Source organism: Vollenhovia emeryi, unplaced genomic scaffold (assembly GCF_000949405.1).
Source record: "Vollenhovia emeryi isolate VEMERY1.0 unplaced genomic scaffold, V.emery_V1.0 DF939179.1, whole genome shotgun sequence".
Classification (NCBI taxonomy): domain Eukaryota; kingdom Metazoa; phylum Arthropoda; class Insecta; order Hymenoptera; family Formicidae; genus Vollenhovia; species Vollenhovia emeryi.
This window is the reverse complement of record NW_011967187.1, coordinates 366,480-383,744: the sequence shown is the minus strand read 5'-3', so window position 1 is coordinate 383,744 and position 17,265 is coordinate 366,480. Positions and strand designations below refer to the sequence as shown.

Below are 17,265 nucleotides of genomic sequence, written 5' to 3'. Positions count from 1 at the left end.
AAATTTTCGAAAAAATAAATCTTTTATGGTTATATGGAGGTCGCTGTCATTTTTTTTAAATGGAACTCCCTATTGTTAATTATACTATCTTATTCTACTAATTAATATAAACAACTTTTGTCTGAAACATTTTTTGATTTGCCTAATACTTTTTGAGACATTCAAGACAAAATTTATAACTTTTTACATGTTTAGCTTATAATATCTCAATAACTGTTTGTCGGAGGGAAAAGTAGTACAGGACTTTTTTACTTGATTTAGTCTCAGGAATATGCTGTTGCAATGGTGTTGCAATTATTGAAAATTTTTGTGTATGTAAATTTTATGTGTTACAATACATAAACCATTGCAATAGCATATTCCTGAGATTAAATCAAGTAAAAAAGTCCTGTACTACTTTTCCCTCCGACAAACAGTTATCGAAATATTATAAGCTAAACATGTAAAAAGTTATAATTTTTCTCTTGAATATCTCAAACAGTAGCAGGCAAATAAAAAAATGTTTCAGACAAAAGTTGTTCATATTATTTAGTAGAATAAGATAGTATAATAAACAATAGGGAGTTCCATTTAAAAAAATGACAGCGACCTCCATATAACCATAAAAAATTTATTTTTTCGAAAATTTATTTTTTCATTATATAGCCCTTTTAAAACCGTATAACTTTTGCCTGAAACATTTTTCTCTAAAATGTTCTATTTCCGAAATAAAGGGGCTGTACGGGTGGTCTGAATCACCCTGTATATCATAGCTGCCGCGATTTTACTTACGAGTTCGGCGGCCATCTAGTGGCAGCACCAAACTTTATAAGCCTGGCCAAATAATATAATTATTTCATTGAAAGATATTACTTCAAATAATAGTGTTTTTTCTATCAAATAATACAGGTTGTTTGAATAAAACAACAAAATTCTTATTCAAAACATATAATGTTTCGTATAAGCATATATTGTTTCAATGAAACAAATTTCAACCAAATAAATAGGAATACTAAATCCAAAGAAACCGTTCTCTCTGTGTGGGCATTGCTTTATCTTATTTTATTTTTATAATGCCTCAGCAAGGCCTTATGCCCAAACTAATGCCCAAAAAATGCCTAGTAATGCCCAGTAGTGCCGCAAATCTGTACACCACAATGCCCTCGGCGGTTCCCCCCTCGATATAATATAATCTCATCTATTACGATTGTAAGGAATATGAGGAAGAACGAGGGTCGAGGAGAGAGGAGAAAAGTACGAAACGCGTGTCGTCGAAGTTCCGTGTTTGACCGCGGGTGTCAAAGCAATTCATTAAAATTAACGGGGGCCAAAACAGGGGACTCGTGCGGCGCAGCTTATCATCCGATTAGTACCAGTTTCAACCTCCCTTTCCCGGCTGGAGAAATGTTCTTATTTGTAAGGTCGTTATCGACCAGTCTCGCTGATAAAGCATACTTTTATCGAGCCCCCCCGATTATTCCTCTATCTCCGCGAGATACTCCGGTGTCAGCGTTACGCGCTCTCGAAAACGATTTCATTTGTCACGCGTATGTCAGCGATAGCGTTCGTTCCCCTCTCTCTCTCTATCTATCTCTGTTCCACTTTGTGTCGTCGACGCGAGGGAGAAGCGAGAGAGCGACGGAACGATTGTATTCCGCTGGCGTAACGCTCGGCCGCTAAAACGCGATCGCTCGCGTCTTCATCCACGACGTCGATCGGCGGACTCGCCACGCGTCGGCGGAAACGCGCTTTTCTCCCCGTAGAACGCGCGCGTTTACGAGCCACCTCGCGGCAGACCGACTCGGGCTTATCGCGCGAGCTTCCCATGCGGCAGCACGGCTCGGTGATATCGCGAGGAGGAAGATCCCTCCGCGTCGCTTCCTTCACGGAACCGCGCGCGTCCGTGCGAGCGCGACGACGATTGGGTCGCGCGTCGCTCCCACCTCGGCCATATGGTTCTCCATCGACGCTGGTGAACGCGCCGATACCGCGGCCGACAGTCGCGCGTAGTCGTCCGCGTCGCTCGGTATTGTTTCACGTGTAATCGGAGTCGAGTCGAGTCGAGTCGAGTCCCCCGCAGTTTCCCCTCGCCAGCCCCGGGTTCGCACGTGGTCTCGCGATTATCGATCTATCGCGAGAGCCCCAGCGCGCGGCGCGTAACTCCGCGCGTAAGCGTAGTTGCGAAGTTTCGACGTCGGCAAAGTTGTACGATTCTTTCATGGCCCGGAGAAGGCGTTAAATTTCGGCCTGGCGCCCCATAGTCCTCGCGTTAGCGGCCGAAGTTTATTCTACCGCCGCTCTCGCTCCGCGCGAGGCGGACGCGCGGCACTTTTCGACGTGTTGGAAAAGCGGGACGAGAGAGAGAGAGAGAGAGAAAGAGGAAGACGGATAGAACGGGCCGGGAGGGAAGAGGACCCGGCATCGTGCGCGAAAGTTTTCGGCGCGGTGCAGGCGGATAAAGCAGCAGTGCCGTGGAATATTTTAACATATATCACGACGAGAGAGAGAGAGAGAGAGGGGGGGAGAGGGCGAAGAGAGAAATTGGGACGAGGGGTTGTAGCGTGCGATATAGCCGTGTCCCCCTCTCGTCGCCTCCCTACTTGGCCGGCTCCTCTTCTTCCGCTTCGTCTTCCTCTCGTTCGCGCGGCAACTCCTCCGCTCGTCGCCGGATCAACGTGCCTTTGTGGTGGTGAGATGTGGCCGCCCCGTGTGACGTGATCCGTGTGCGAGGACGGAGTCCGTGTATCGTCGAGTCAGCCGCGCGCACGTTCCCTGCCGCCAGCATGTTTGTCTGCCACACGGACTACGGCGGCTATAAAATGGTAAATTTGCCGAAAATGCGGACGCCAGGCGTCCCTCTCGATCCTTCGTGCCGGGACGATCGATAGATCCCCCTCGCCCCGTTTCTGTCGCCTGCACTCCGTCCTCCTGCATTGTCCTCTTGCCGCGCCGAAGCCTTTCGTACCTATCGCGGCTTGAGGAAAGGGAGATGGAAGGGAGAGGGGGAGAAGCGCCAGCCTATAAATCTATAACTCCGGAGCTGAGAGCACGAGCGTTCTTGTATGTCACGCGCGACCGCGCGATCCGTCTTTGGCCCGCGACTTCTCTCGGGCGAGACTTCTTCCCGGTCTACGCGTGGTCCGCGATGGATGAGTAACCGAGTTATATTGGGTAGCGCCCTGGGTTCGCGCTCGATAGCGCGCATTATCCTTCAATTAAACGATCAGAGCGCGATTAGACGATCGAAGACTTCTTTTATCGCGCACGAAACTGCTTCCGCGCCATCGCCGGTGTCTTACGTCACGCTCGACGTGCAGATCCTACATCTTCAGCGTTGTCTTGACACCGTGTCTGGCACTTTCGATAATACAAAAAAATTTATTGCGGAAAGTATTACCTCAGCCGGGGTTTGAACCTGGACCTGGACACCTCCCTGCGCTCTAGGCGTCTCACCACCGAGGCATGTGGTAATATTTGTCGCAATAACAGCACAAAGATGTTGTCTTCGCGTCTATTTTTCGACTTTAAGTACGGATCCACATCGACAAACGCGCCCGGTCCCGATAATTAATTTACCGTATCGCCTTCGTTCGCGTTGTAAAAATCGGAGCGCCGTGTATCCGCCGAGCAGATCTCGGTCCCGCTGACACGGGATGACGCGTTCGCTGGCATCCTCGCCGCGTGGGGCTCCACGGCGCTCTTTCTCGCGAGGAATAAAATCGTCGCGCTGCCAGGGCGAGCATCGTTAAATCGAATTCTGCCCCGTCCCTATGAAGATTGACGGCGTTAATTGGATCGAGGAGGACGACCTAATCTTAGATTTTTATTGACGCAACGCGTTGCGCAAGGATAACCGCGCGCATGTGTGCGCGTGTAGCCGTTTAATGACTCCATCATACCGATTTTCTCTCTCTGGAAGCGCGCGCGCGCACGTTCCTCGCGCGCGTCTACGTCGCTGAATTAATGACTGTTCTCGCTACGAGCCACGACGTTGGTCGGTGTCGTAATAGTCGGCCGGGTCTATCGTAAGATCGATGGTGAGACGCGCTACAATACAATGCACAAAGGTGTCGCAAGAAACGAAGATGCAACACCGCCGCCGGTGCCTGGCCCGATCGCCGGGTTGCCCGGAGTCCGCGTGTCGTCCCGATTACAGCGCAATTTTTCGCATTACACGCGCGCAGAAGTGCTGAAACGTCGGCGCCGAGGCCGACGAAAAGTCTCGCGCGACGAGAAAATTATACGCGCGGCGTTTCCGCTTTGTTGCGGCGCGCGTCGCTCGCTCGAGGGAATCGTAGGGCCCGTACGTTTTTCCGAGCTTGCGTATACGCGGCTTAACGCTAGAACTGACCAAGGGGGTCAGGACGACTTGTGTCGTAATTTTTTAAATAATTGTTGGTCATTTTGGAAACGTTTTAATTTCTGAAATTTTTTCACCTGGCTCTTAGTGAAATGTGCACGGGCGGAGTCTTCTCTGAAAATTTATCCTGAAAATTGTGGGACAACGTGGCGTTTCGAAGAATTTTATGAGTTTTTTTAATTTTACCATACATTTTACTAGTAAAATGTAAACCAAGTACAATTACTGGTAAAATGTATAGCAAAATTTCAAAAAACTCTCAAAACTCTTCGAAATGCCATGTTGCCTCACGATTACATGATCTTCATGGTAAATTTTAAATGAAAATGGCAGAGGATTAATTTTACAAATTTGTTTTCTGTTTCCTTTCCCTTTGTGTGATTAATCTTCGATATTTCTAGTGTCGATAATGAATTCTTAATAATGAATATTTGCCTTTTCTGTTGCAGTATGGCTCGGATGAATTCGGGCAGGACTCGCCGAGATACACGTCGCCGAAGGGTGCCCTGTACACGGACTCGTATTACATCGGTAAGCGAAAACGCGTGCTAAACATTAGTAAAAATCAGAGGGCTGAAGATACGCTGTGCTTCAATTTCAACAACTCCGATAGGGAACGGCGGATTTTTGTCAAATTAATCATTGTGTCTTCGAGATCTCCGAACGGGGCAGACATCGCGACAGATAAAGAACGAAAATAGAGCGCGTAGTAACAGACCCGTTATCGATTACTAATTTCACGAAAGTAGTTGTGAAATAGATTACTGGCTTATATCTGTTAATAATCGATATCAGCGGATGTGGGTATAATTAAACGAGATAGTGCGAGCCTCCGGGGAGGGTTCGATAGATCGATCGTTATCTGCAAATCAGCAGCCATCGGCATCGAGCGCGCGCGCGCGCGCGCTTGTGTGTGTGTGTGTGTACGTATATATCATTTGGAAATCGCATAACGATCCGAATGGACGATAAAAGGGATTTTACGAGCGCACTAATATTCAACTGTTTAACGTTCGCTCGTAAAATTTGCCGCTCTGCCTGTCGCGCGTAAAAACAATAACAATCTCGTTATTTGTTCAAGCGGCGCGGCGGGGGTGCCGAAGTTCGTTGCTGGATTTCGCGGATATATCCGGCACGCCGCCGTCGAAAAAAAAAATTCCACGGGGAAAACTTCGTCGACGAGATATTGCCAATAAAAGCAATTCTCCGCCGCCTGCCTCGGCACCGGCCACCGCGAATCGCGCTACTTTGTTGTCCCAACGAACATTTATCGAGGCGCCGGCATCTTAGTCCCGCTATTTTAATAATAATTTTTCGTCGCTCGCGCAAAGTCGCTTTGACGTGACTCGCTCTTTTACGCGATACTCCCGTGATATCGGTATACATTTTGCGAAACGTAAAGTCCTCTGTTATGAGATTGGATTCTAATACGGGATAGCAGGTCAATCGCGAGTCTTTTTTTCGCAACGATTACACGATCTAACGATCAATTTTCCGCTAAACAGATTTCGCTCCGAGGGCAATAAATTCACGGTGGAACCAACAGATGATGCCTATTAATTTAGCAAAAACCCCGCTATCCCATAATAGGAGACTTCCCCCCCATACATTTGCCTCGTCACTCATTTTTTCTTCTATATTTTAGATGATTTTTTTTTGTAATTTGATCCATCGTGGATCCTCCATTTTAATCTTGCAATTGCAACACGTGATGAGTGACCAAATGTGTACAGTGATGGACAAAATGGCCGCGAAATTTTTTTAACGAGTTTAGGAACTCGAGAAATAAATCGGAAATGAATTTCTCAAAACATTTTTACGGCTATATTCATAATCAATGCCACGCAATCAATTAGAAACTATTTACAGAATATCAAGACAAAGGCGTTAAACAGTATAATTAGACTGCGTCGCGCGAATTACTCTGTTAGTCGGAGCTGTTGCTCGTTTTTATGGAACTGTAATTGCACAGTTTACGGTTTATTTCGTAGATTATAACGGATCTTTGAAAAATTATCGTCATCTCGGCAGGTGCAACGTACACGTTCCGTCACGCTCTATACCTCGCGGGCGCTCGTCGCCTCGCTTCGGACTCGTGCAGGGAATCGTAGGAAATTGTGTATCAAAGTTAACATCTTGAGTAAAAACCGGGCGTTTTTAAACATTTTTATTGAATCGCCACTTACATGCAAGAATACGTAGTCCCTGTAAAAGAAAGGCCACCTTGGCGAAACGAATGATCCATAGAATTCCGCGAGGGGACGCTGGAGGGATTCTGCACTTCTGGCACCTTTTGCTCCTAGAACTGTCAATTCGTGGAAACATTTGTGTAATATACAAATTACGTGGCTTTTGCGTACAGACAGTGCTCCACTAATCGGACTGAATGAAAGAACAGGGTGGTATCATTGAAATTAAGTTTAGAAGCCTAACAAAAAATCTATTCACTTATTATTGGTTACCTAACCTATAACTCGTTCGAGCGAATAGATTTTTTGTTAGGCTTCTAAACTTAATTTCAACGATACCATGCTGTTCTCTGATTTAGTCCGATTAGTGGCACACTGTCGGTTCGTACACGAAAGCCACACAATTTGTATATTGCACAAATGTTTTGACGAACTGAACGGTTCTAGGAGGAAAAGGTGCCAAAAGTGCAGAATCACTCCCAGCACCCCCTTAAGTATGCAAATATTTCGGACGATCCGCGCGATGATAGATCTATGAAATCGGCAAAGTTTTCGCCGCAGGGCTCGTTATTATGGATCAGATGAGAAAAGTAGCAGTTTAAGTACGCTTTCGAAATACGTGTCGGCGCTCGTGGCACCCGGTAGCTGACCGGAATGGCTTATAAATGGGAGGCCACGACGAGGGGGCGAAAAAGTTTTATCAGACATCGAACACCGGTAGTTGGTAGGAACGCCCGAGTAGTTTGGCTTAGTTTCCGTTTTCTCGTCGAGGAGCGCCCGGTACGGGAATTATATCAAGCAAAAGTATCAAGAAATACGTTCCCGAAGCTTATTGCTGTTGTTTTCAACTGAAATAATGGCCCCGCGCTGGGTACCGCGTCTATTGGCCCTTATACCGGGTGTGCGCGCGCGCGCTCGCGGCTCCGCCGCAAACGACGCCCGGGGGCCGAGTGAGACGTTGGAAAGCGCGAAATTTCGACTTGGCGAAAGTCCAGGGAAGTTGTATCATACCGCGGATACTCGTTCTCGAAATAATTACTGCGGAAGGAATGACATCGTCGCTTGATTAGGAAGTTTGCCGCGGCGCGTGTTCGACGCGGAACGTCGCCGTCGTGTTAATCGACCGAAATTGTACAAACAGTATGAAGCGGGGGCGCAAGGCGTCCCTGACGAGTGGGGAAATTCGATTAAGCCCCGCGAGGATGCATTTTAATTCGATTTGAGCGCCCATTATTCGAGCACGTGCGTGACATTCTGCCCCGCCGTACGCCACGTGCTCTATTATTCACTATTTCCCGCTCCAATGACGTAGAAAGTGCCCGGATAGGTGTGCGGGGTTACCGTCGGTATTCCGCGATATACTTGAATTACATCGTGCGAGAAAGAATTTTTGCGAGTGCGACGAGCGACGCCGCGTCGGTGGTAAAAGCGCGCCGAGGGGTCTCCCAATAGCGTCGCAAAATTCTCCCCCGTTGCGCCTGTATTATCAGAAATACTCTGAAATCTGTCTCCTTTCAATGCGGACGCTCGGAATCGATTATCTTAGATCCCGGCGATTCGGACAATAGTCGGATGACACCGCGATTGATCGAGACACCGCCTCTCTCTCCTGTTGCAGATGGTAATGCTGCAGGAACCGGTCCAGGCGACCCGTGGACGGGTAGCGGCGGTGGTGTCCAAACCCCATACAGTGGATACGCGCCCTCTCACCTAACGCAGCCAGCCTATGCCATGCACCTACCCCACGACCCCATGGTAAGTGATTTCTCCTACCTTTTTTTCTCTCTCTCTCTCTCTCTCTTTCGCTCGCTCGCTTCCTTTCTCTCGTTTCTATCCCCGACTATCCCTCGCCGCGGCCGAACCCGAAGAAACGATCAATCACGCGTGACTCGGCTGCTGGTTCCTACGGAGCCGCCGTCGCGAAAACGACGTCTCTGGAACTTGGTAATAGACATGGGGATATTCCTTCTCCCGTACTCTCCGTCGTCGAACACGCGAGTTCGACGAGGAAGTCGACAGATTAAAACCTAAGGGCGAGCGACCTAATCTCGGTGCTACGGAAGATCGATGTGCCTCCCGAGCGGCGTTTGGTGCCTCCTTCTCCTTTCTCCCTGCTCCCCCCCCCCCCCGAAAGTCACGAGGTTCGACGAAACCTCGATTGCGTAATCGACGTATAAAAATTGAATTGGACGATGAAAGATCGACCCTTTCGAACCGGAGAACCCGCGCGCGCGCTAATTCCGCCGCGAACTCCCGCGTATCGCGGGGACCAGTCACGGTCTCGCCGAATTCAGCTCGGCCGGTGATTCCGCCAATTCGCCGACTTTCATCCCATTGACGTCGCTGCACGTCGAAGCGGACGGACGGCTGTTTGAAATGCACTCTCTCTCTCTCTCTTTCCTCCCACGAGATTCCAGGAGATGCGGGACTCGCGGCGTTCTTCATCGAGAACATCCACAGACTCGCCAACTTTTTCGGGGGGGAGGATTTATCGTATCGCTGATGGCTTTCCGCGGAACGTGATAAATTCCGATCGCGCGGTAAATCTCGGCCGGGCGGTCTCCCCGAGCCGCGAATTCGCCGGGCCAAGTGCCGGGGTCGTCTCGAGGACGAGCCGCGCGTCGCGGCTTCCCTCGGTCGGCCATTACTCTCCCGACTAACCGGCGCGACGTCGGCCCTAATCCTCCTCGTCAACCGTGATCCGACGGGCCAGCTGGTGGTCTCTTCTGGCTGTCTTATTTCGGACCACCCGGTTGATTGTCGCGTGCGCGCGAGGAGAGAGGCGTTCCCTCTCTTCATCGCCTCGCCATGGTTGAGAGACACTGTTGACAGTGCTCCACGTACCCGGAGTAACGTCAAATGACTCACTGGCGTCTATATATAGCCCCGACCCTCCCGCTACTCCGTGTTTCTAGTCAAGTGCAGCCTTCGTTTGATTTACGCCGTTCATGGTTACCACGAAATCCTCCTCTTCGTGGCACCTCGTACCCGTCTCTCGGCAGCCTCTCGCTCCCTTTGAGACAACGAGAGGAAGGCTCCTGCCGCCCGGCGTACGACGTCGTCCGCGATCGCGATCGCCTCCGACCGGGCGCGAATCGCCCGATAAACGTTGTTCTTACGTACTTTGATTAATTCTTTATATATGCACAATGGACCGCTGTAAACTTCCGCTCTCGGTTCATAAAGCCCGACTTTTAACGGCTGTAAGACAAACCATTTTATTGTCGTAGCTACAGGCGAGGCCTTTTGGCCTACGTGATATGACAGGAACCGTCGTAAAGATGTTGTACGATTTAGGGCGAGCGCGTCCGAGGGGGATGGACTCGAGGTAAGAGAGAGATTTCTTTCGGTTACCAAAGATTAAACATTTACGATCGCCCAGTTTAATGACCCGCCTTCCGAGAACGCGCCGTCCATCGACGAGATCTCCCTCCGAGTTTTTCCAGTCTATCCGTCGAAATCCGCCGGTCCCGCCTACGGAGGAGCGTAGCGATCGGTTTTTACGCGCGGCACCTACGTCCGCGTAGGCGTCCCGGCCACTCTAATTTGTTGATAAATACACTACGCTCCATAGAGCGTCGGCGCAGGCTTAAAATTAGACTTTTACGAGCGGTTTCAGTAGGTGCGAGAGAGCGCTATCCCAACGCTCGGCGCGTATCCGATATCAAAGCTGGTCGAGGCGATCCATTATGGCCGGGATAGACGCGCTCGGGGCAATCCGTGCGGATCGCCGAGCGCCGCGCGGCTCCTGGAAACCACCCGGGGGATTCTTGTAACGTGGACCTTTATCGTTTGTAGCTGCACACGGGATAAATCAATCCGACGTTTCGCGCACGCATGCCACGCGCTCTCAGAGAAGACGCCGCGCGGAAGTCCCTGAACATCCTCGAGTCTCTCCCGAAGCCTCTCCCTCCTGCGATCCACGAAGATAAAGACTGAGATGCGTAGACGACACGTCGTCTTACCGTCTCGCGACTACGAGTCGTCCGAACGACGCTCCCGCAAAATCCTACAGAACTCGTCCTATCGACAGAGAACCACCTACGGCGACAGATTCCAACGTACCGGACGCAAGTTCGATAATTAACGTCGAAGACGCGATCACGTATTCCCACGACTTCGCCCCCGAGACAGTTACCACAAGAACCGAGCGTCGAACCATTTGCGCTTGGCGGTTTCAGGCATACTCGGCGATGTCGCCGAACGGTGAATCTGCAGCGCCGATCCTGGGCTCGGCGGTGACCAGTGCGGCTTCCCTGCCGCCAATGTCGACATTCCGGGGTAGTGCCGCGGTCGCGGCGAACAGCGGCACAGGGGCGCCGTCGCCGGCATCGTTGCAATATAGCCATAGTCCTGGTGCACCAACGACCGCGCCTTCCGCGCCCAACGCTGCGCCCACGACGAACCAGCAATCCACCACGGACGACACCCTCGGCAAGACCCTCGCATCCGTCGTGAGCAACCGAGTATGTCTCTCGGTCGTCAAGTTTAATTTTTTTTCCTTTAGCGCCGGCAGAACAGAAGATACTTAGCCCTTTGCATCCCGGTGGTTTTTGCTGGACCACGGGCCGCCGTGCTCTTTGAATTTTTCGTCGCCACTATCGACTTTTCCCCAGTTGAGAGACAATTGAAACTTTGCGTTGTTCTTCGAAACGTGCACGGGGAGAATTTTCTTTTAAAATTTACCCGGAAAATCATGTGATCGTGGGACAACTTTGTGACGGGTTTTTGAAATTTTGCCATACATTTTGTTAGTAAATATTAAGTACAATTACTACACTGACAAAACATTTTTAAACCAAGTAAATGGATTTACTTAAAATTATTTTTTATGCTGAAGTAAATATTTATTTTATTTAAATAAAAATATCAAATTTCAAGTAACTTTGTATTATATTAAATAAATTAATTGAAATTTTACATTTTCTACATTCAAATAAAAATTTAATGAGATATAGAATGCTATGTTAAATGAAATAATCGTTTTTGTTAAGTAAGAAATCCAATTTTCTTCGCTGTAAAAATTACATCTTAGTAAACATTAAATAGAATTAAAATAAAATTTTTTAAATTTGAAATTATCTGTTCTTTGACATTTAATAAATACTTAAATTGAAGCAATGCACGTTTGCAATTTGTTAAGTATTTTTTAAATTTAAGTTAATAAGCTATTAGGAGCCGCCTAATGAAAAATGTTGTTGCGCAAAGTAATATTTTTTTTATTACATATCTTTTTATCAGCGTAGTAAAAAGTATGGTAAAATTTCACCAAACTCACATAAAGTTCTTCAAAATGCCATATTGTTTCACGATCGCATAATTTTCCGGATAAATTTTAAGAGAAAATTCTCTCCGCGTGGGATACAGCAATGAATATTATTATTATGATTCTCTTATTACTCGCTTGCTTAATCGGCAGTTGCTTGTGCGTGCAATAAATTTGTCTTTCTAAAAACAGATTTTTTTTTCCAATATTGGGTTGCAAAGGGTCAACGCGGGCGAAACGTTGCAAAAATACTGGATATTATCCATTATAGATGAAAGGAACACTTGGATGATCTTAAGTAACTTGTGTCGCGCCTAGAGACGTTTTCGCAATCTAATGTAATATTTATCGCGACGTTGAGATACGTCTCACTTTACGACGCGACGTTACTTTCTACTACGTAATGTTATGTCACGACGTGTCGTTATCGCGACGTTTTTCGCAGATGTATACCAATACGGACCAATCAGTATCCAGTTATAGCAGTAATCCATCTACGCCCGTCAGTTCGCCACCACCTTTAACCGGTTCGGCACCAGGTTGGGCACCTGGAGCCGCGCCAGTATCTCCGCATTTTACGGCGGACCCCAATCGTGGTATTCACATGGTATGTATCGAGGTTCTAGCTTGTATTTGATACGATTACTAATTACAACGATCTCACGGCCACTGCACAAGCCACCCCAGGATCTTTTCAGCGTCGTCCGCTCTCAAGTCATTTCGCCAATTTACCGGACGGTCATTTTGCCGACTTAAGCCTCGCGATACACGAGAGCCTATCTATTAATCGGTCGAACATCGTTGAAAGGGTCTCTGGGCCCGTGTATAATTTTGGCCGCTTCAGAGACACGCACGGGACAATTTTTCCACTTTTACAAGCGCTGGTTTTCCGACGTGTTATTTCGCCACACACACGTACGCTGATGCGACACGTCAACAGCAATTGTCACACGCGCAATTCTTATCTTTTTTTTCGGGGAGGGGGAGGATTGTTTGCGAGCAACGGAGAAACGGTATACAAGCGGAAGTAAAAAAAGACCGTCGTCCGTTCTTGTTTGTGCCAAGTTTTCATTCTCTCTCTCTTTTTTTTTTTATTACGAGAGATTACAGTCGCTATTCGCACATAAGCACGCAGCAGTGAAGTTGCACAAAGTGCATGACCGCGTTTGCACCGAAAAATCACCGTTTGTTTGCTTACGAGCGGCTACTTATTTACATCCTCCCCCGCCCCGCCCCCCCCCGTTTGCGTAAAAGATTATTAAGTTTATCGTTCCCTCCTGTTCATCTGACGACACATTTTTATTCATTCCGCCCTGTTTGTTGTGAACGTTGTGTTGACTTGGTTGTTTCTCTCTTTTTTTTTGGTTTTGTTGTTGCGTTGGTGTTGTGTGTGAAGCCGGCGCCTGAACAGCAGAGGCTAGACGATGCCATCGGCTTCCTTCGCGACCACGCCGAGGTGAGGACCGCCGAATTTCATTTTTTTGTTTTGGCCCCCCCCCCTCCGTCCCGACACTTGTCATTCGCTCCCTTCTTTTCCACGTTCTTTTACGCATGTTTACGCCACGCGACAAATGCCAAGACCATTGCACTTTTTTTTGCTGATTACGCTTTCGATCAATTATGATTATACACTGTGAGGAGGTCTTCATTGTGCACAATGTATAATCGTGGCTTTTCTATTAACAAGAACGCGTTTCGACATCAGTCGGCATTAAAACCGGTTTAAACCCTTTAATTCAATTCATCGGTCGGACTCTCTTTTGTTTTTCACACGATACTCTTCTGATTCTATGTTCCTTCCGTCGATCTACTTCTCGGGTCTAGCAGAACTATCTCTCTAACGTGGAACATTTGTAAGCAAAAGAATTAAATTTCTCTCTTTGACTTTTACTCTCCGAATCTATTCTGGGATAAACCGTAAGAATCTGAGAAAAAAACACGTAAGCGATACGTCTCCCTGTAGCATCCCTCGAATGATTCGTAATAAGGCAGCGAGCGCTCTCGAGATATCCGTACGTAATCGAGTCGCATTTTCGGTATTCTGTTGGTACAGGGGACACGGATGGAGGAGCGGTTAGACGATGCCATAAACGTGCTGAGGAATCACGCCGAGAGTCAGGCCATTCATCTTGGCTCGATCGGTCCACACGGCGGGATATACTCGCACACCTCACCACCGCAGCTGGATCATTTGGTAAGAAGGAGCCTCTCCAATCGAAAAAATACAGTCGCGAGGAACCTGCCCGTCGTCCCTTTTGTACGGCGAGCTGACCCGCACCGCCATCTTTTTCCAGGCGAGTCCACATCCTGCGGTAACGGTGACGCAACCTCAGGGTTCCTACCCCGGTCTCACGCCTACGCCCGACACGGACGGCTCCATCAAGATCGAAAGGTTACCTGTGACGAATGCCAGTAAGTTGACTCCGAAGTGACGTATGGGACGAAATTCGCGATATAATTCGCAACGCGGAAGAAACCAGTTCGCGAGCCCCGTAACGAGCTCTGATAACTCGACGACGATTTGTTCGTTTGCTGCACGGGGAGAAGTTCTTTTTTTTTTTAATGGAAACGAGAGCGCCAAATCATTACTTAGGTACGAGCAAGATGAAGGTGGGGCCCAATCATTTTAAAGTTAATATGTGAATTCATGTGCCGTTTTTCCACCCTGTCCTGCGCGCCGTTAATGTCTTAGGTGGAATCGTTGGCGTCAGCGAATTCACGTATTGTAAATCGATGAACGGTTTCTAATTACTTAAAAATGCTTTACCTAGCATTCAATACAATAACTCCCCATCCCGTACTGAAATAGAAATCTTATTGCGAAAAATATTATCTCAGCCGGGATTCGAACCTGGGACCTCCCTCGACTCATGACTAGTGTCTTAACCAACTCGATCAACGAGGTTGTTTTTTTTTAATTTATCCCTGAAAATCATGCAATCGTGAGACAACATGGCATTTTGAAGAATTTTATAACTTTTTTTGAAATTTTACCATACATTTTACTAGTAGAATGTACAACCATCGACAAAATTATTAGGCACCCAATCAAAATTATCTAGTAAAGCGTTCATTGCTTCTATGCAGTATACAACTTTTAAACATTAACGTTTCTAGTATTAGATTTATTTCCGTTGAAAATCACAACAGATTTATTTCACACATTTCTTGCCGTTTAAAAATGATCTTTTTGAATGACGTTTATCAAGTGTTGCGATTTTAAACAGAAGAAAATGGCAAAAAGTGCTTCACCAAATTACGCATACATGTGTATAAAAGTAGCGCACTTAGATTTGCAATGCAATGTTCAAGAGGGTGCCTAATAATTTTGTCTATGGCCGTATGGTAACATTTCAAAGAACTCTCGTAAAGGTCTTCAAAATGCCATGTTGTCCCCACGATTGCATAATTTTCAGGGTAAATTTTAAGAGGAAATTCTCTCCGGGTGCTTTCCAGCAAGAGACACAGATTGACACGGCGTAACGCAGAGAATCATTTTATCCTCGTTTAATGATGGCAAACGACAAAGATAAAACGATTCACTGTGTTACACAGTGTCGCCTGTGTACGTTGCTGGAAAGCACCCTCCGTGTAGAGAGGTCGTTGGGAGTGTGAATCCTTTGCATCCATTCTCGCTGGTCTACCAAGTGAGACACCAAGCTCTGGAGTCGCGCCGCTTATTATTATTCCTACTCTATTTGGTCAAAAAATAGAACAGACAAGAGTATCAGTGGGGGCCTGAACAGCTTAGTAGAAAGAATAATCGCCCGGCAAGCGGAAGGTCCTAATTCCGATCTGGTCCTCCGTTATTTTTCTCGGCCAAAAGTTATTACGCGACGCGTCTTAGTGCCTACCTCGCCGAAGATAAACTTTATTATCATAGTCTTCCCTCGGTCCATAACTGTTCTCGTGGTAAAAACGTCCGGTAAGTTTTTTTTTTAAATAAGAAGAATACCGATAATTTTAATAACCGATATTTACCGATATTTACCGATATTTTTACCGATATCTACCGATATTTACCGATATTTTCTAATAAGAAGAATACCGATAAGAATCTCGTGATTACGGTGCGTTCTTTCGATCACGTTCTATTCTCGCGTCGTCGCATCATCGAGCAGTCACTTTTCCCATGAATTCTCGCGAGGGAGAGAGAAAAGGGAAGGCGCTCCCAGGTGTTCCACACAGCGGACTCGCGGCCGAATAAGGAAATATTAGATAAATCACGCCAAGTCTTTGCTGTCCAGCGGTCGTGCCTGCATTATTCCCGCGAGTACGCTCGGTTATCTCTCGCTCTTCGTTTCTCTTTCCGCCTCGTTGCGTCCGTCCCTTTCGGCCTCCCGCGCTCTTAGAGTCATTATGCCGAGCGGAGAACATTTGGTATCCTTTTACTACGGATTAGGAGATCCCACTGTGGTTAGCCGGTCGAAGGAATGCAGGACATTCTTGCGGATTTGGAAACTGTTTACGCGCTTTGTGCCGTAAGAACGGATGGAAATTCGCGAAACCTCGCCGCGGGATAACTTCCGTGAAAAACGGCGTATTGAGAACTAAATAGCGCGAGTCCTTTAAGGAAATTCGATTGCGCGAATACCTGCACCGTGAACGAACGTTCGCAGTCCGATGCGTCACCAAGCATGATTTAAAAGTGATCGCACTTTCGCACACGCAACCGTCTGATTTATCCGATTGTCCCGCGAGGACTTTTAAAGAGACACGCGGCATACGTAAGCTCGATACCCTCGCGAATCGTCTCAGGCGAAGGCAAGAGAAGGAGAGAAGACGTTTAAGGCGATCGGTTGAATCAGGGTTGAGCGAAGTCCCGTAAAGCGCGCTTCCTGCTCCTAATTGGACGCTTTTCACGGTTTCGTGACTAAGCCTCCTTGCCCAAAGCTCCGGGACAATCGGAGATCGTGATCTCCGTCTTCGGCCGAAGGGTCGGCCGCGTTTATTCTTTCCCCGTTTCCGGGTAAGCCCGTGCCATTTTTCCGCGGTTGCATTAGATAATTCATCGACGACGCTCAGATGAGGCTACTGTCATGGTCTGCCTTTTAACTCTCTCATGCCCAGCGAGACATGTAAGTCCTGCCCACTTACCAAATCTAAAAAGACTCGATGATTTAACAAATTAACGAAGTTCATAAGGCTCTCTGTCTGTCTGTCTGTCTGACCGCGAACTCCTCCTACATTTGTGGACGATGTTCTTGCAACTGGTCTCAAAATTTTCCAAATTTTTCTGGGATTGTGACGATGGGGGGTTTTTTTCAAGTTTTGCTCACCCACGCACCCACCCATGCATTCACACTGTTTGTTTGTTTCACCGGGAACTCCTGCATTTGTGGACCGATCTTCTTGCAACTGGTCTTAAAATTTTCCAAATTTTTCGGGGGAGGCTGTTATGGGGGTTTTTTTTAAGTTTTGCCCACACTGAGAGAAAAAAATAGTTGCAGTTACCACAATCTCACTATAAT

General features: G+C 47.5%; 1 protein-coding gene across 1 annotated transcript in view; it reads left to right on the top strand.

The window, feature by feature from the left end:
• LOC105563276 (transcription factor 12) overlaps positions 1-17,265 on the top strand; it is a 124,914-nt gene that overhangs the window by 101,595 nt on the left and 6,054 nt on the right. Inside the window, exons 5-11 of the mRNA XM_012014741.1 lie at positions 4,789-4,870; positions 8,147-8,283; positions 10,710-10,994; positions 12,240-12,401; positions 13,191-13,250; positions 13,839-13,988; positions 14,089-14,206. Of these exons, the coding sequence (XP_011870131.1) occupies positions 4,789-4,870; positions 8,147-8,283; positions 10,710-10,994; positions 12,240-12,401; positions 13,191-13,250; positions 13,839-13,988; positions 14,089-14,206 (994 nt within the window). The remainder of the gene's footprint in view (positions 1-4,788; positions 4,871-8,146; positions 8,284-10,709; positions 10,995-12,239; positions 12,402-13,190; positions 13,251-13,838; positions 13,989-14,088; positions 14,207-17,265) is intronic.